The sequence below is a fragment of the Oncorhynchus kisutch genome, linkage group LG10 (genome assembly GCF_002021735.2).
Source record: "Oncorhynchus kisutch isolate 150728-3 linkage group LG10, Okis_V2, whole genome shotgun sequence".
Classification (NCBI taxonomy): Eukaryota; Metazoa; Chordata; class Actinopteri; order Salmoniformes; family Salmonidae; genus Oncorhynchus; species Oncorhynchus kisutch.
Window position 1 is genome coordinate 1,309,036 of NC_034183.2, and position 20,211 is coordinate 1,329,246.

The following is a 20,211-nucleotide window of genomic DNA, read 5'->3' on the forward strand; positions in this document are numbered from 1 at the left end:
CTCTAGTGATAATCTCTGCAATACAACACATGATCACTGATGATGGTGGTGACAACGACACGTTGTACTCAACATACAGACAAGAAGGAAAGCAGCCGCAGTTCATTTATTGGATTGTTGCACTCTACATTACCCAGACATCATAATGGATGAAATCCCTACATTACCAAGACATCATACTGGATAAAAACTCTACATTAACCAGACATCCTACGGAATAAAAACTACATTCCAGGTCGCAATTGTAAATGAGAACTTGTTCTCAACTTGCCTACCTGGTTAAATAAAGGTGAAATAAAATAAATAAAAAAAAACATTACCCAGACATCCTACTGAATAAAAACTGCATTACCCAGACATCCTACTGAATAAAAACTACATTACCGAGACATCATACTGGATGAAAACTCTACATTACTCAGACATCCTACTGAATAAAAACTACATTACCCAGACATCCTACTGAATAAAAACGACATTATCCAGACGTCCTACTGAATAAAAGCTACATTACCCAGACGTCCTACTGAACAACAACCCTACATTACCCAGACATCATACTGGATAAAACCCCTACATTACCCAGACATCATACTGGATAAAAACTCTACATTAACCAGACATCCTACGGAATAAAAACTACATTACCGAGACATCATACTGGATGAAAACTCTACATTACTCAGACATCCTACTGAATAAAAACTACATTACCCAGACATCCTACTGAATAAAAACGACATTATCCAGATGTCCTACTGAATAAAAGCTACATTACCCAGACGTCCTACTGAACAACAACTCTACATTACCCAGACAACCTACTGGATAACAACTACATTACCCAGACACCCTACTGAATAAAAGCTACATTACCCAGATGTCCTACTGAATAAAAGCTACATTACCCAGACGTCCTACTGAACAACAACTCTACATTACCCAGACAACCTACTGGATAAAACTACATTACCCAGACGCCCTACTGAACAACAACTATATTACCCAGATATTCCACTGGATAAAAACTACATTAACCAGACGTCCTACTGAATAAGAACTCTACATTACCCAGACGTCCTACTGAACAACAACTACATTACCCAGATATTCCACTGGATAAAAACTACATTAACCAGACATCCTACTGAATAAGAACTCTACATTACCCAGACGTCCTACTGAACAACAACTACATTACCCAGACATCCCACTGGATAAAAACTACATTACCCAGATGTCCTACTGAATAACAACTCTACATTATCCAGATGTCCTACTGAACAACAACTACATTACCCAGACATCCTTACTGGATAAAACTACATTACCCAGACATCCTACTGAATAAAATCTACATTACCCAGACGTCCTACTGAATAAAAGCTACATTAACCAGACATCATACTGAACAACAACTCTACATTACCCAGACGTCCTAGTGAACAACAACACTACATTACCCAGACATCCTACTGAACAACAACTCTATATTACCCAGACGTCCAACTGAATAAAAACTACATTACCTAGACATTCTACTGAATAAAAATTACATTACCCAGACGACCTACTGAATAACAACTACATTACCAAGACGTCCTACTGAATAAAAACTACATTACCCAGACGTCCTACTGAAAAATTACATTACCCAGACGTTCAACTGAATAAAAACTACATTACCCAGATGACCTACTGAATAAAACTCTACATTACCCAGACAACCTACTGGATAAAAACTACATTACCCAGACGTCCTACTGAAGAAGAAAAAAATAACTGCATGGTGGAATCCTATACTACATATTAATACCTACATTGTGGAATTCTATACTACATATTAATACCTCCATGGTGGAATCCTATACTACATATTAATACCTCCATGGTGGAATCTTATACTACATATTAATACCTACATTGTGGAATTCTATACTACATATTAATACCTCCATGGTGGAATCCTATACTACATATTAATACCTCCATGGTGGAATCCTATACTACATATTAATACCTCCATGGTGGAATCCTATACTACATATTAATACCTCCATGGTGGAATCCTATACTACATATTAATACCTCCATGGTGGAATCCTATACTACATATTAATACTGTACCTCCATGGTGGAATCCTATACTGCATATTAATACCTCCATGGTGGAATCCTATACTACATATTAATACCTCCATGGTGGAATCCTATACTACATATTAATACCTCCATGGTGGAATCCTATACTACATATTAATACCTCCATGGTGGAATCCTATACTACGTATTAATACCTCCAAGGTGGAATCCTATACTACATATTAATACCTCCATGGTGGAATCCTATACTACATATTAATACCTCCATGGTGGAATCCTATACTACATGTTAATACCTCCATGGTGGAATCCTATACTACATATTAATACCTCCATGGTGGAATCCTATACTACATATTATTACCTCCATGGTGGAATCCTATACTACATATTAATACCTCCATGGTGGAATCCTATACTACATATTAATACCTCCATGGTGGAATCCTATACTACATATTAATACCTCCATGGTGGAATCCTATACTACATATTAATACTGTACCTCCATGGTGGAATCCTATACTACATATTAATACCTCCATGGTGGAATCCTATACTACATATTAATACCTTCATGGTGGAATCCTATACTACATATTAATACTGCACCTCCATGGGGGAATCCTATACTACATATTAATACCTCCATGGTGGAATCCTATACTACATATTAATACCTCCGTGGTGGAATCCTATACTACATATTAATACCTCCATGGTGGAATCCTATACTACATATTAATACCTCCATGGTGGAATCCTATACTACATATTAATACTGTACCTCCAAGGTGGAATCCTATACTACATATTAATACCTCCATGGTGGAATCCTATACTACATATTAATACCTCCATGGTGGAATCCTATACTACATATGAATACCTCCATGGTGGAATCCTATACTACATATTAACACTGTACCTCCATGGTGGAATCCTATACTACATATTAATACCTCCATGGTGGAATCCTATACTACATATTAATACTGTACCTCCATGGTGGAATCCTATACTACATATTAATACCTCCATGGTGGAATCCTATACTACATATTAATACCTCCATGGTGGAATCCTATACTACATATTAATACCTCCATGGTGGAATCCTATACTACATATTAATACTGTACCTCCATGGTGGAATCCTATACTACATATTAATACCTCCATGGTGGAATCCTATACTACATATTAATACTGTACCTCCAAGGTGGAATCCTATACTACATATTAATACCTCCATGGTGGAATCCTATACTACATATTAATACCTCCATGGTGGAATCCTATACTACATATGAATACCTCCATGGTGGAATCCTATACTACATATTAACACTGTACCTCCATGGTGGAATCCTATACTACATATTAATACCTCCATGGTGGAATCCTATACTACATATTAATACTGTACCTCCATGGTGGAATCCTATACTACATATTAATACCTCCATGGTGGAATCCTATACTACATATTAATACCTCCATGGTGGAATCCTATACTACATATTAATACCTCCATGGTGGAATCCTATACTACATATTAATACTGTACCTCCAAGGTGGAATCCTATACTACATATTAATACCTCCATGGTGGAATCCTATACTACATATTAATACCTCCATGGTGGAATCCTATACTACATATTAATACCTCCATGGTGGAATCCTATACTACATATTAATACCTCCATGGTGGAATCTATACTACATATTAATACTGTACCTCCATGGTGGAATCCTATACTACATATTCATACCTCCATGGTGGAATCCTATACTACATATTAATACCTCCATGGTGGAATCCTATACTACATATGAATACCTCCATGGTGGAATCCTATACTACATATTAACACTGTACCTCCATGGTGGAATCCTATACTACATATTAATACCTCCATGGTGGAATCCTATACTACATATTAATACTGTACCTCCATGGTGGAATCCTATACTACATATTAATACCTCCATGGTGGAATCCTATACTACATATTAATACCTCCATGGTGGAATCCTATACTACATATTAATACTGTACCTCCATGGTGGAATCCTATACTACATATTAATACCTCCATGGTGGAATCCTATACTACATATTAATACCTTCATGGTGGAATCCTATACTACATATTAATACTGCACCTCCATGGGGGAATCCTATACTACATATTAATACCTCCATGGTGGAATCCTATACTACATATTAATACCTCCGTGGTGGAATCCTATACTACATATTAATACCTCCATGGTGGAATCCTATACTACATATTAATACCTCCATGGTGGAATCCTATACTACATATTAATACTGTACCTCCAAGGTGGAATCCTATACTACATATTAATACTGTACCTCCATGGTGGAATCCTATACTACATATTAATACCTCCATGGTGGAATCCTATACTACATATTAATACCTCCATGGTGGAATCCTATACTACATATTAATACCTCCATGGTGGAATCCTATACTACATATTAATACCTCCATGGTGGAATCCTATACTACATATTAATACGTCCATGGTGGAATCCTATACTACATATTAATACCTCCATGGTCGAATCCTATACTACATATTAATACCTCCATGGTGGAATCCTATACTACATATTAATACCTCCATGGTGGAATCCTATACTACATATTAATACTGTACCTCCAAGGTGGAATCCTATACTACATATTAATACCTCCATGGTGGAATCCTATACTACATATTAATACCTCCATGGTGGAATCCTATACTACATATTAATACCTCCATGGTGGAATCCTATACTACATATTAATACCTCCATGGTGGAATCCTATACTACATATTAATACCTCCATGGTGGAATCCTATACTACATATTAATACCTCCATGGTGGAATCTATACTACATATTAATACTGTACCTCCATGGTGGAATCCTATACTACATATTAATACTGTACCTCCAAGGTGGAATCCTATACTACATATTAATACTGTACCTCCATGGTGGAATCCTATACTACATATTAATACTGTACCTCCATGGTGGAATCCTATACTACATATTAATACCTCCATGGTGGAATCCTATACTACATATTAATACCTCCATGGTGGAATCCTATACTACATATTAATACTGTACCTCCAAGGTGGAATCCTATACTACATATTAATACCTCCATGGTGGAATCCTATACTACATATTAATACCTCCATGGTGGAATCCTATACTACATATTAATACCTCCATGGTGGAATCCTATACTACATATTAATACCTCCAAGGTGGAATCCTATACTACATATTAATACCTCCATGGTGGAATCCTATACTACATATTAATACGTCCATGGTGGAATCCTATACTACATATTAATACCTCCATGGTGGAATCCTATACTACATATTAATACCTCCATGGTGGAATCCTATACTACATATTAATACCTCCATGGTGGAATCCTATACTACATATTAATACCTCCATGGTGGAATCCTATACTACATATTAATACCTCCATGGTGGAATCCTATACTACATATTAATACCTCCATGGTGGAATCCTATACTACATATTAATACCTCCATGGTGGAATCCTATACTACATATTAATACCTCCATGGTGGAATCCTATACTACATATTAATACCTCCATGGTGGAATCCTATACTACATATTAATACCTCCATGGTGGAATCCTATACTACATATTAATACTGTACCTCCATGTTGGAATCCTATACTACATATTAATACTGTACCTCCATGGTGGAATCCTATACTACATATTAATACCTCCATGGTGGAATCCTATACTACATATTAATACCTCCATGGTGGAATCCTATACTACATATTAATACTCTACCTCCATGGTGGAATCCTATACTACATATTAATACTGTACCTCCATGGTGGAATCCTATAATACATATTAATACCTCCATGGTGGAATCCTATACTACATATTAATACCTCCATGGTGGAATCCTATACTACATATTAATACCTCCATGGTGGAATCCTATACTACATATTAATACTGTACCTCCAAGGTGGAATCCTATACTACATATTAATACTGTACCTCCATGGTGGAATCCTATACTACATATTAATACTGTACCTCCATGGTGGAATCCTATACTACATATTAATACCTTCATGGTGGAATCCTATACTACATATTAATTCCTCCTGGGTGGAATCCTATACTACATTATATTAATATCTTTACTACATCTGCCTTCAGTGACCACACCCTCTGTCACTCAACGTGTCAGAATGAACAACCAGTCTAGACTGAACATCAACAATTAATGGGCTGTCCCAACACCAGTTTAACCAATTAACGGGCTGTCCCAACACCAGTTTAACCAATTAATGGGCTGTCCCAATACCCGTTTAACCAATTAATGGGCTGTCCCAATACCAGTTTAACCAATTAACGGGCTGTCCCAATACCAGTTTAACCAATTAATGGGCTGTCCCAATACCAGTTCAACCAATTAATGGGCTGTCCCAATACCAGTTTAACCAATTAATGGGCTGTCCCAATACCAGTTTAACCAATTAATGGGCTGTCCCAATACCAGTTTAACCAATTAACGGGCTGTCCCAACACCAGATAACAGCTATAAGACGTGTTTGTCTTCCTTAGTGACAGCCTCCGAGATGAATAGAACATAACGTGGGCAGACAGCTGAACAGAACAGAGCGTGGGGCGTTATGCGTGGACACACCTCACCGTAAGGACAAATGATTAGTTTATCACAGATCTGATCGTGGAAAGGCATCAAGACCAGGGTATAAATTAAACCACATTATATTCAGGCCAACTTTCTGCTTCCCACAATCTTCTACTGTACGTGACAGACAGTGATATGAGCCAATTATATATTATGTTGGACAGCAGGTCATTCAACACATAATTCTCCTCTAGTCGCCTTTTTTAAAGAGACAGCAGTCAGTCAGTCCTTTAGAAATGTTCCATATTGAAATATGAACACATATTAATTAAGAGGGAGGCGTCGGAGAGTTGAGAGAGATGCGTCACAGCGTTGAGAGGGATGCGTCGGAGCGTTGAGAGGGTGAGGCGTCGGAGCGCTGAGTGGGACGCGTCGGAGCGTTGAGAGGGACACGTCGGAGCGTTGAGAGGGAGGTGTCGGAGCGTTGAGAGGGACTAGTATCCACCACTAGAGGTAGGTTACAGGACTAGTATCCACCACCACTAGAGGTAGGTTACAGGACTAGTATCCACCACCACTAGAGGTAGGTTACAGGACTAGTATCCACCACTAGAGGTAGGTTACAGGACTAGTATCCACCACTAGAGATAGGTTACAGGACTAGTATCCACCACTAGAGGTAGGTTACAGGACTAGTATCCACCACTAGAGGTAGGTTACAGGACTAGTATCCACCACCACTAGAGGTAGGTTACAGGACTAGTATCCACCACCACTAGAGGTAGGTTACAGGACTAGTATCCACCACCACTAGAGGTAGGTTACAGGACTAGTATCCACCACCACTAGAGGTAGGTTACAGGACTAGTATCCACCACCACTAGAGGTAGGTTACAGGACTAGTATCCACCACCACTAGAGGTAGGTTACAGGACTAGTATCCACCACCACTAGAGGTAGGTTACAGGACTAGTATCCACCACCACTAGAGGTAGGTTACAGGACTAGTATCCACCACCACTAGAGGTAGGTTACAGGACTAGTATCCACCACCACTAGAGGTAGGTTACAGGACTAGTATCCACCACTAGAGGTAGGTTACAGGACTAGTATCCACCACTAGAGGTAGGTTACAGGACTAGTATCCACCACCACTAGAGGTAGGTTACAGGACTAGTATCCACCACTAGAGGTAGGTTACAGGACTAGTATCCACCACCACTAGAGGTAGGTTACAGGACTAGTATCCACCACCACTAGAGGTAGGTTACAGGACTAGTATCCACCACCACTAGAGGTAGGTTACAGGACTAGTATCCACCACCACTAGAGGTAGGTTACAGGACTAGTATCCACCACCACTAGAGGTAGGTTACAGGACTAGTATCCACCACCACTAGAGGTAGGTTACAGGACTAGTATCCACCACCACTAGAGGTAGGTTACAGGACTAGTATCCACCACCACTAGAGGTAGGTTACAGGACTAGTATCCACCACCACTAGAGGTAGGTTACAGGACTAGTATCCACCACCACTAGAGGTAGGTTACAGGACTAGTATCCACCACCACTAGAGGTAGGTTACAGGACTAGTATCCACCACCACTAGAGGTAGGTTACAGGACTAGTATCCACCACCACTAGAGGTAGGTTACAGGACTAGTATCCACCACCACTAGAGGTAGGTTACAGGACTAGTATCCACCACCACTAGAGGTAGGTTACAGGACTAGTATCCACTACCACTAGAGGTAGGTTACAGGACTAGTATCCACCACTAGAGGTAGGTTACAGGACTAGTATCCACCACTAGAGGTAGGTTACAGGACTAGTATCCACCACCACTAGAGGTAGGTTACAGGACTAGTATCCACCACCACTAGAGGTAGGTTACAGGACTAGTATCCACCACTAGAGGTAGGTTACAGGACTAGTATCCACCACTAGAGGTAGGTTACAGGACTAGTATCCACCACCACTAGAGGTAGGTTACAGGACTAGTATCCACCACCACTAGAGGTAGGTTACAGGACTAGTATCCACCACCACTAGAGGTAGGTTACAGGACTAGTATCCACCACCACTAGAGGTAGGTTACAGGATTAGTATCCACCACTAGAGGTAGGTTACAGGACTAGTATCCACCACTAGAGGTAGGTTACAGGACTAGTATCCACCACCACTAGAGGTAGGTTACAGGACTAGTATCCACCACTAGAGGTAGGTTACAGGACTAGTATCCACCACTAGAGGTAGGTTACAGGACTAGTATCCACCACTAGAGGTAGGTTACAGGACTAGTATCCACCACCACTAGAGGTAGGTTACAGGACTAGTATCCACCACTAGAGGTAGGTTACAGGACTAGTATCCACCACTAGAGGTAGGTTACAAGACTAGTACACACCTTCCTCTGCATCTCTTGCCTTCTTTTCGGCCCCGTCTTGCCTGGCACACTGCAGCATCATCCCACAGAAGGCCTTCATCACCGGGTGACTCTGACTCACTTCAATCTTTAGATAGTGAGCATAGCAACGATAGGCTGTTTGAGAGACACAAGGACAGAGAGTTAGGGAGTTCAGAATCACTGGGCTAAAGCAATAGACACTGGAGTTGAATCAAGATTTTCTCCAATCCAAAGCCTGTGCCCGATGTTATAATGTCTTATGTAGTCGTTATAAAGGCTTTATGAATGCATATGCAACAATTGGGGCACACAATAAAGTTTTACATCTTATACACATTTGCTTATTGCAAGGATTGCCTCAAAAGCCTAAAACAGATGTTATATCATAACGCCTTATGTAGCAGTTATAAATGCATAATGTAGGCTACGTAGTGTTACCCAATATATTGTACAATAATTGTGTCTTTTTCCAAAGCTATTCCTACACAACATCCACAACACCAACACCATTTTAATTATTTATTAGACGCTCTTATGAAGAGCAACTTACTTTTAGTTCATTCATCTTCAGATAGCTAGGTGGGACAACCACATATCACAGTCATAGTCAGTACATTCATCTCCAGATAGCTAGGTGGGACAACCACATATCACAGTCATAGTCAGGACATTCATCTCCAGATAGCTAGGTGAGACAACCACATATCACAGTCATAGTCAGTACATTCATCTTCAGATAGCTAGGTGGACCAGTCATAGTCAGTACATTCATCTTCAGATAGCTAGGTGGACCAGTCATAGTCAGTACATTCATCTTCAGATAGCTAGGTGGACCAGTCATAGTCAGTACATTCATCTTCAGATAGCTAGATGGACCAGTCATAGTCAGTACATTCATCTTCAGATAGCTAGGTGGACCAGTCATAGTCAGTACATTCATCTTCAGATAGCTAGGTGGACCAGTCATAGTCAGTACATTCATCTCCAGATAGCTAGATGGACCAGTCATAGTCAGTACATTCATCTCCAGATAGCTAGGTGGACCAGTCATAGTCAGTACATTCATCTTCAGATAGCTAGGTGGACCAGTCATAGTCAGTACATTCATCTTCAGATAGCTAGATGGACCAATCATAGTCAGTACATTCATCTTCAGATAGCTAGGTGGACCAGTCATAGTCAGTACATTCATCTTCAGATAGCTAGGTGGACCAGTCATAGTCAGTACATTCATCTCCAGATAGCTAGGTGGACCAGTCATAGTCAGTACATTCATCTTCAGATAGCTGGGTGGACCAGTCATATTCAGTACATTCATCTCCAGATAGCTAGGTGGACCAGTCATAGTCAGTACATTCATCTCCAGATAGCTAGGTGGACCAGTCATAGTCAGTACATTCATCTCCAGATAGCTAGGTGGACCAGTCATAGTCAGTACATTCATCTTTAGATAGCTAGGTGGACCAGTCATAGTCAGTACATTCATCTCCAGATAGCTAGGTGGACCAGTCATAGTCAGTACATTCATCTCCAGATAGCTAGGTGGACCAGTCATAGTCAGTACATTCATCTTCAGATAGCTAGGTGGGACAACCACATATCACAATCATAGTCAGTACATTCATCTTCAGATAGCTAGGTGGGACAACCACATATCACAATCATAGTCAGTACATTCATCTTCAGATAGCTAGGTGGGACAACCACATATCACAATCATAGTCAGTACATTCATCTTCAGATAGCTAGGTGGGACAACCACATATCACAATCATAGTCAGTACATTCATCTTCAGATAGCTAGGTGGACCAATCATAGTCAGTACATTCATCTTCAGATAGCTAGGTGGACCAATCATAGTCAGTACATTCATCTTCAGATAGCTAGGTGGACCAGTCATAGTCAGTACATTCATCTTTAGATAGCTAGGTGGATCAGTCATAGTCAGTACATTCATCTTCAGATAGCTAGGTGGACCAATCATAGTCAGTACATTCATCTTCAGTAAAGAAAATATATCTAATATTACAAACTAAACTATTAAACTCATCAAAGTCAGAGCTAGAAGGGTAAAAAAAAGTAGAGTGAAAGTTTTTTTGGGTGGGTCATCAAGTCGAGGGTCGAGGGTGGCTACTTTGAAGAATCTTTTGATTTGTTTCACACTTTTAGTAGGGTGCTGTCTTTCAGATGGGACGTTAAACGGGTGTCCTGACTCTCTGTGGTGAGAGTAGGGGTATTAACCCTGGTGTCCTGACTCTCTGTGGTCAGAGTAGAGGTGTCCTGACTCTCTGTGGTCAGAGTAGGGGTGTCCTGACTCTCTGTGGTCAGAGTAGGGGTGTTAACCCTGGTGTCCTGACTCTCTGTGGTCAGAGTAGGGGTGTCCTGACTCTCTGTGGTCAGAGTAGGGGTGTTAACCCTGGTGTCCTGACTCTCTGTGGTCAGAGTAGGGGTGTCCTGACTCTCCGTGGTCAGAGTAGGGGTGTTAACCCTGGTGTCCTGACTCTTTGTGGTCAGAGTAGGGGTGTTAACCCTGGTGTCCTGACTCACTGTGGTCAGAGTAGGGGTGTTAACCCTGTTGTCCTGACTCTCTGTGGTCAGAGTAGGGGTGTTAAACCCTGGTGTCCTGACTCTCTGTGGTCAGAGTAGGGGTGTCCTGACTCTCTGTGGTCAAAGTATGGGTTTTAACCCTGGTGTCCTGACTCTCTGTGGTCAGAGTAGGGGTGTTAACCCTGGTGTCCTGACTCTCTGTTGTCAGAGTAGGGGTGTCCCGACTCTCTGTGGTCAGAGTAGGGGTGTCCTGACTCTCTGTGGTTAGAGTAAAGGTGTCCTGACTCTCTGTGGTCAGAGTAGGGGTGTCCTGACTCTCTGTGGTCAGAGTAGGGGTGTTAACCCTGGTGTCCTGACTCTCTGTGGTTAGAGTAGGGGTGTCCTGACTCTCTGTGGTCAAAGTATGGGTTTTAACCCTGGTGTCCTGACTCTCTGTGGTCAGAGTAGGGGTGTTAACCCTGGTGTCCTGACTCTCTGTTGTCAGAGTAGGGGTGTCCCGACTCTCTGTGGTCAGAGTAGGGGTGTCCTGACTCTCTGTGGTTAGAGTAAAGGTGTCCTGACTCTCTGTGGTCAGAGTAGGGGTGTCCTGACTCTCTGTGGTCAGAGTAGGGGTGTTAATCCTGGTGTCCTGACTCTCTGTGGTTAGAGTAGGGGTGTCCTGACTCTCTGTGGTCAGAGTAGGGGTGTCCTGACTCTCTGTGGTCAGAGTAGGGGTGTCCCGACTCTCTGTGGTCAGAGTAGGGGTGCCCTGACTCTCTGTGGTCAGAGTAGGGGTGTTAACCCTGGTGTCCTGACTCTCTGTGGTTAGAGTAGGGGTGTCCTGACTCTCTGTGGTCAGAGCAGGGGTGTCCTGACTCTCTGTGGTCAGAGTAGTGGTGTTAACCCTGGTGTCCTGACTCTCTGTGGTCAGAGTAGGGGTGTTAACCCTGGTGTCCTGACTTGCTGTGGTCAGAGTAGGGGTGTTAACCCTGGTGTCCTGACTCTCTGTGGTCAGAGTAGGGGTGTCTTGGCTCTCTGTGGTCAGAGTAGGGGTTTTAACCCTGGTGTCCTGACTCTCTGTGGTCAGAGTAGGGGTGTTAACCCTGGTGTCCTGACTCTCTGTGGTCAGAGTAGGGGTTTCCCGACTCTCTGTGGTCAGAGTAGGGGTGTCCTGACTCTCTGTGGTTAGAGTAAAGGTGTCTTGACTCTCTGTGGTCAGAGTAGGGGTGTCCTGACTCTCTGTGGTCAGAGTAGGGGTGTTAACCCTGGTGTCCTGACTCTCTGTGGTCAGAGTAGGGGTGTTAACCCTGGTGTCCTGTCTCTCTGTGGTCAGAGTAGGGGTGTTAACCCTGGTGTCCTGACTCTCTGTGGTCAGAGTAGGGGTGTTAACCCTGGTGTCCTGACTCTCTGTGGTTAGAGTAGGGGTGTCCTGACTCTGTGGTCAGAGTAGGGGTTTCCTGACTCTCTGTGGTCAGAGTAGGGTGTTAACCCTGGTGTCCTGACTCTCTGTGGTCAGAGTAGGGGTGTTAACCCTGGTGTCCTGTCTCTCTGTGGTCAGAGTAGGGGTGTTAACCCTGGTGTCCTGACTCTCTGTGGTCAGAGTAGGGGTGTCCTGACTCTGTGGTCAGAGTAGGGGTGTTAACCCTGGTGTCCTGACTCTCTGTGGTCAGAGTAGGGGTGTCCTGACTCTCTGTGGTCAGAGTAGGGGTGTTAACCCTGGTGTCCTGACTCTCTGTGGTCAGAGTAGGGGTGTTAACCCTGGTGTCCTGACTCTTTGTGGTCAGAGTAGGGGTGTTAACCCTGGTGTCCTGACTCACTGTGGTCAGAGTAGGGGTGTTAACCCTGGTGTCCTGACTCTCTGTGGTCAGAGTAGGGGTGTTAAACCTGGTGTCCTGACTCTCTGTGGTCAGAGTAGGGGTGTCCTGACTCTCTGTGGTCAGAGTATGGGTTTTAACCCTGGTGTCCTGACTCTCTGTGGTCAGAGTAGGGGTGTCCTGACTCTCTGTGGTCAAAGTATGGGTTTTAACCCTGGTGTCCCGACTCTCTGTGGTCAGAGTAGGGGTGTCCTGACTCTCTGTGGTTAGAGTAAAGGTGTCCTGACTCTCTGTGGTCAGAGTAGGGGTGTCCTGACTCTCTGTGGTCAGAGTAGGGGTGTTAACCCTGGTGTCCTGACTCTCTGTGGTTAGAGTAGGGGTGTCCTGACTCTCTGTGGTCAGAGTAGGGGTGTCCTGACTCTCTGTGGTCAGAGTAGGGGTGTCCCGACTCTCTGTGGTCAGAATAGGGGTGTCCTGACTCTCTGTGGTCAGAGTAGGGGTGTTAACCCTGGTGTCCTGACTCTCTGTGGTTAGAGTAGGGGTGTCCTGACTCTCTGTGGTCAGAGCAGGGGTGTCCTGACTCTCTGTGGTCAGAGTAGTGGTGTTAACCCTGGTGTCCTGACTCTCTGTGGTCAGAGTAGGGGTGTTAACCCTGGTGTCCTGACTTGCTGTGGTCAGAGTAGGGGTGTTAACCCTGGTGTCCTGACTCTCTGTGGTCAGAGTAGGGGTGTCTTGGCTCTCTGTGGTCAGAGTAGGGGTTTTAACCCTGGTGTCCTGACTCTCTGTGGTCAGAGTAGGGGTGTTAACCCTGGTGTCCTGACTCTCTGTGGTCAGAGTAGGGGTTTCCCGACTCTCTGTGGTCAGAGTAGGGGTGTCCTGACTCTCTGTGGTTAGAGTAAAGGTGTCTTGACTCTCTGTGGTCAGAGTAGGGGTGTCCTGACTCTCTGTGGTCAGAGTAGGGGTGTTAACCCTGGTGTCCTGACTCTCTGTGGTCAGAGTAGGGGTGTTAACCCTGGTGTCCTGTCTCTCTGTGGTCAGAGTAGGGTTGTTAACCCTGGTGTCCTGACTCTCTGTGGTCAGAGTAGGGGTGTTAACCCTGGTGTCCTGACTCTCTGTGGTTAGAGTAGGGTTGTCCTGACTCTCTGTGGTCAGAGTAGGGGTTTCCTGACTCTCTGTGGTCAGAGTAGGGTGTTAACCCTGGTGTCCTGACTCTCTGTGGTCAGAGTAGGGGTGTTAACCCTGGTGTCCTGTCTCTCTGTGGTCAGAGTAGGGGTGTTAACCCTGGTGTCCTGACTCTCTGTGGTCAGAGTAGGGGTGTCCTGACTCTGTGGTCAGAGTAGGGGTGTTAACCCTGGTGTCCTGACTCTCTGTGGTCAGAGTAGGGGTGTCCTGACTCTCTGTGGTCAGAGTAGGGGTGTTAACCCTGGTGTCCTGACTCTCTGTGGTCAGAGTAGGGGTGTCCTGACTCTCTGTGGTCAGAGTAGGGGTGTTAACCCTGGTGTCCTGACTCTTTGTGGTCAGAGTAGGGGTGTTAACCCTGGTGTCCTGACTCACTGTGGTCAGAGTAGGGGTGTTAACCCTGGTGTCCTGACTCTCTGTGGTCAGAGTAGGGGTGTTAACCCTGGTGTCCTGACTCTCTGTGGTCAGAGTAGGGGTGTCCTGACTCTCTGTGGTCAGAGTATGGGTTTTAACCCTGGTGTCCTGACTCTCTGTGGTCAGAGTAGGGGTGTTAACCCTGGTGTCCTGACTCTCTGTGGTCAGAGTAGGAGTGTCCCGACTCTCTGTGGTCAGAGTAGGGGTGTCCTGACTCTGTGTGGTTAGAGTAAAGGTGTCCTGACTCTCTGTGGTCAGAGTAGGGGTGTCCTGACTCTCTGTGGTCAGAGTAGGGGTGTTAACCCTGGTGTCCTGACTCTCTGTGGTTAGAGTAGGGGTGTCCTGACTCTCTGTGGTCAGAGTAGGGGTGTCCTGACTCTCTGTGGTCAGAGTAGTGGTGTTAACCCTGGTGTCCTGACTCTCTGTGGTCAGAGTAGGGGTGTCCTGACTCTCTGTGGTCAGAGTAGGGGTGTTAACCCTGGTGTCCTGACTCTCTGTGGTCAGAGTAGGGGTGTTAACCCTGGTGTCCTGACTCTCTGTGGTCAGAGTAGGGGTGTCCTGACTCTCTGTGGTCAGAGTAGGGGTGTTAACCCTGTTGTCCTGACTCTCTGTGGTCAGAGTAGGGGTGTCTTGACTCTCTGTGGTCAGAGTAGGGGTTTTAACCCTGGTGTCCTGACTCTCTGTGGTCAGAGTAGGGGTGCTAACCCTGGTGTCCTGACTCTCTGTGGTCAGAGTAGGGGTGTCCTGACTCTCTGTGGTCAGAGTAGGGGTGTTAACCCTGGTGTCCTGACTCTCTGTGGTCAGAGTAGGGGTGTTAACCCTGGTGTCCTGACTCTCTGTGGTCAGAGTAGGGGTGTCCTGACTCTCTGTGGTCAGAGTAGGGGTGTTAACTCTGGTGTCCTGACTCTCTGTGGTCAGAGCAGGGGTGTCTTGACTCTCTGTGGTCAGAGTAGGGGTTTTAACCCTGGTGTCCTGACTCTCTGTGGTCAGAGTAGGGGTGTTAACCCTGGTGTCCTGACTCTCTGTGGTCAGAGTAGGGGTGTCCCGACTCTCTGTGGTCAGAGTAGGGGTGTCCTGACTCTCTGTGGTTAGAGTAAAGGTGTCCTGACTCTCTGTGGTCAGAGTAGGGGTGTCCTGACTCTCTGTGGTCAGAGTAGGGGTGTTAACCCTGGTGTCCTGACTCTCTGTGGTTGGAGTAGGGGTGTCCTGACTCTCTGTGGTCAGAGTAGGGGTGTCCTGACTCTCTGTGGTCAGAGTAGTGGTGTTAACCCTGGTGTCCTGACTCTCTGTGGTCAGAGTAGGGGTGTTAACTCTGGTGTCCTGACTCTCTGTGGTCAGAGTAGGGGTGTTAACCCTGGTGTCCTGTCTCTCTGTGGTCAGAGTAGGGGTGTTAACCCTGGTGTCCTGACTCTCTGTGGTCAGAGTAGGGGTGTTAACCCTGGTGTCCTGACTCTCTGTGGTTAGAGTAGGGGTGTCCTGACTCTCTGTGGTCAGAGTAGGGGTGTCCTGACTCTCTGTGGTTAGAGTAAAGGGGTCCTGGCTAAATTCCTAAATCTGACCATCATGGTCACCTAATCATCCCCAGCATACAATTGGCTCATTTCTCTCCCCTGTAACTATTCCCCAGGTTGTTGCTCAAAATGAGAATGTGTTCTCAGTCAACTTACCTGGTAAAATAACATAAAAATAGTAACACTTTTTTGGTTACTACATGGTTCCATTTGTGTTATATCATAATGTTGATGTATTCACTATTATTCTACAATGTAGAAAATAGTCAAAATAAATAAAAACCCTGGAATGAGTAGGTGTGTCCAAACTGACTTTGTGTTTGAGTTGATCCTGACTAGTCTCCCAGTCCCTGCCGCTGAAAAACATCCCCACAGCATGATGCTGCCACCACTATGCTTCACCGTATAGATGGTGCCAGGTTTCCTCCAGACGTGACACTTGGCATTCAGGCTAAAGAGTTCAATCTTGGTTTCATCAGATCAGAGAATCTTGCTTCTCATCGTCTGAGAGTTCTTTAGCTGCCTTTTGGCAAACTCCAAGTGGGCTGTCATGTGCCTTCTATCATAAATGCCTAATTGGTGGAGTGCTGCAGAGATTGTTGTCCTTCTGGAAGGTTCTCCCATCTCCAAAGAGGAACTCTGAAGCACTGTCAGAGTGACCATCGGGTTCTTGGTCACCTCCCTGACCAAGGCCCATCTCCCCCGATTGCTCAGTTTTGCAGGGCGGCCAACTCTAGGAAGAGTCTTTGTGGTTCCGAACTTCTTCCATTGAAGAACGATGGAGGCCACTGTTTTTTTGTGGACCTTCAATGCTGCAGACATTTTATGGCTCCTTTCCCCAGATCTGTGCCTCGACACAATCCTGTCTCAGAGCTCTTCAGACAATTCCTTCCACCTCATGGCTTGGTTTTTGCTCTGGCATGCACTGTCAACTGTGGTACCTTACATAAACAGATGTGTGCCTTTCCAAATCATGTCCAATCAATTGAATTTATCACAGGTGTACTCCAATCTAGTTGTAGAAACATCTCAAGGATGATCAATGGAAACAGTATGCATCTGAGCTCAGTTTCGAGTCCCATAGCAAAGGGTCTGAATATAAGGCATTTCTGTTTTTGACTTTTAATACATTAACTAAATTATCTAAAAACCTGTTTTCACCTTGTCATCATGGGGTATTGTGATGTCATTATGGGGTATTGTGATGTCATCATGGGGTATTGTGATGTCATTATGGGGTATTGTGATGTCATTATGGGGTATTGTGATGTCATCATGGGGTATTGTGATGTCATTATGGGGTATTGTGATGTCATCATGGGGTATTATTTGTAGATTGATGACGAATTTGTTTTATTTAATCCATTTTAGAATAAGGCTTTAATGTAGCAATATGTGGAAGAAGTCAAGGGGACTGAATACTGGGTCTGAGTCCCTAATGGCACCCTATTCCCTATATAGTGCACTACTTTGGACCAGAACCCTATAGAACCCTATTCCCTATGTGGTGCACTACTTTGGACCAGAACCCTATAGAACCCTATTCCCTATGTAGTGCACTACTTTGGACCAGAGCCCTATCAGAAATAGTGTGCTATTTGGGACGTCTCATAACTGCAGCAATTTCTGAGATTGGACTGCAATCACAATGCTGTGGCAAAGCATAGGGATAACGGTCTAACAGACTAGAGAGTCCGGATATAAGGTTTCTGCTTGCAGCATGGTGAAGTGGAGGAGAAAACCACGGGATGGGCCCTGGTCACTATTACGGGAATAGGGTGCCATTTGGGATACACCCCTATTTCTGTCCTCAAAGTGGGAACTCTATAAATGCATTTATTCATTTATTCAGAGTAAATTGGTCCATTTTACTTAACACTATGGTGAGAGTATCATCAGGGGGGGGGGGGGGGGGGGGTGGAGAGGGGGGGGGGGGGGGGGAGAGGGGGGGGGGGAATACATACCATTTCAAAAGGTGAAAATAACTGGGAGAAAATGACTTCTTGCCATTAGCCTACATATTGGTTCAAATAATATAATTGTGTGTCTGAAACTAGATCCAATGTCTTCTCTTTAGAGAATTGTAACACTAAGTGGTGAAATCTATCCATGCCTTTAGTGGACTGCTGTGAACACAGGAAGCTGCTGAGCGGAGGACGGCTCAGAATAAAGGCCAGAACGGAGCCAATGGAACGGCATCAAACACCTGGAAACCATGGAAACCATGTGTTTGATGTACTTGATACCGTTCCACCTATTCCGCTCCAGGCATTACCACGAACCAGTCCTCCTCCACTGAATCTGCCACCAACCTCCTGTGGTTATTAGTGGTTGCACACATTAAAACACTAACCTTACAGGGTTAGGCTCAATTACAGAGAAATTGTAAGAGGTTGGAGTCATTCCACCTCAGACAGCACAAGAAAGTGGATTTCAAAACCCACCAGCTCAGAATGTTCTGAAATAGTTTCTGCAGTGAGAAACCGATACGAATTCCTGAAACATTTTGTTGAAATATAATTTGATCACTGAGAAGGTAAGCTAATTGATTGGATTCAAATTGGCCATGTCAATTTATGGGATTCATATAGTATTCCATAAATGTAGTACCAAACATCCTAACAAGTTGCGAGAATGGCTTTCTGAAATGAAATGGAATGTAGTAGTAGGAATGTAGATGCAGTAGTTAAATAGGCTCTGTCCAGAAACAACCCCTAGCCCCTTTCCCCATGTAGAGCTCTGAGAGGATTGGACAGGTACAAGTCCAGACCAGGGGGTAGGAGATCTGAGAGGATTGGACAGGGACACGTCCAGACCAGGGGGTAGGAGATCTGAGAGGATTGGACAGGTACAAGTCCAGTCCAGGGGGTAGGAGATCTGAGAGGATTGGACAGGGACACGTCCAGACTAGAGGGTAGGAGATCTGAGAGGATTGGACAGGGACCGAGATTGTTTCCGGACATGGTTTAGATCACCTGTGTGAACTCCAGATAAACACAAAGGGTCCCAGTGACTCACCGGGGTCAAAGGCCTCTACATTGCGGTTGAGGAGGCTGATGTCCATGCGCCCCAGGTGGACGATATTGAACAGGGCCGTGATGACCAGCCGCCACACCCCCAGCACCACACCAATCAGAACATTGACCGGGAACAACAGGTAGGTCAGCAGGAAGAGACTACCCCTAGGAGAGAAACACAGTCAACAATCTAACCTATCTGTACCTGGCACCAATAAGAAACTAATGTCTAGCCTGGCACCAATAACAAACTAATGTCTAGCCTGGAACCAATAACAAACTAATGTCTACACCTGGCACCAATAAGAAACTAATGTCCAGCCTGGCACCAATAACAAACTAATGTCTACACTTGGCACCAATAAGAAACTAATGTCTACACCTGGCACCAATAAGAAACTAATGTCTAGCCTGGCACCAATAAGAAACTAATGTCTACACCTGGAACCAATAACAAACTAATGTCTACCCTGTCTACACCTGGCACCAATAACAAACTAATGTCTACACCTGGCACCAATAACAA

General features: G+C 44.4%; 1 protein-coding gene across 2 annotated transcripts in view; it reads right to left on the minus strand.

Moving 5' to 3' along the window:
* stra6 (signaling receptor and transporter of retinol STRA6) overlaps positions 1–20,211 on the minus strand; it is a 230,943-nt gene that overhangs the window by 4,542 nt on the left and 206,190 nt on the right. For both annotated transcript variants that reach the window (XM_031832874.1, XM_031832875.1), the window contains 2 exons: positions 19,687–19,850; positions 9,224–9,358 (listed from right to left, as the gene is read on the minus strand). In XM_031832874.1, the coding sequence (XP_031688734.1) occupies positions 9,224–9,358; positions 19,687–19,850 (299 nt within the window). The remainder of the gene's footprint in view (positions 1–9,223; positions 9,359–19,686; positions 19,851–20,211) is intronic.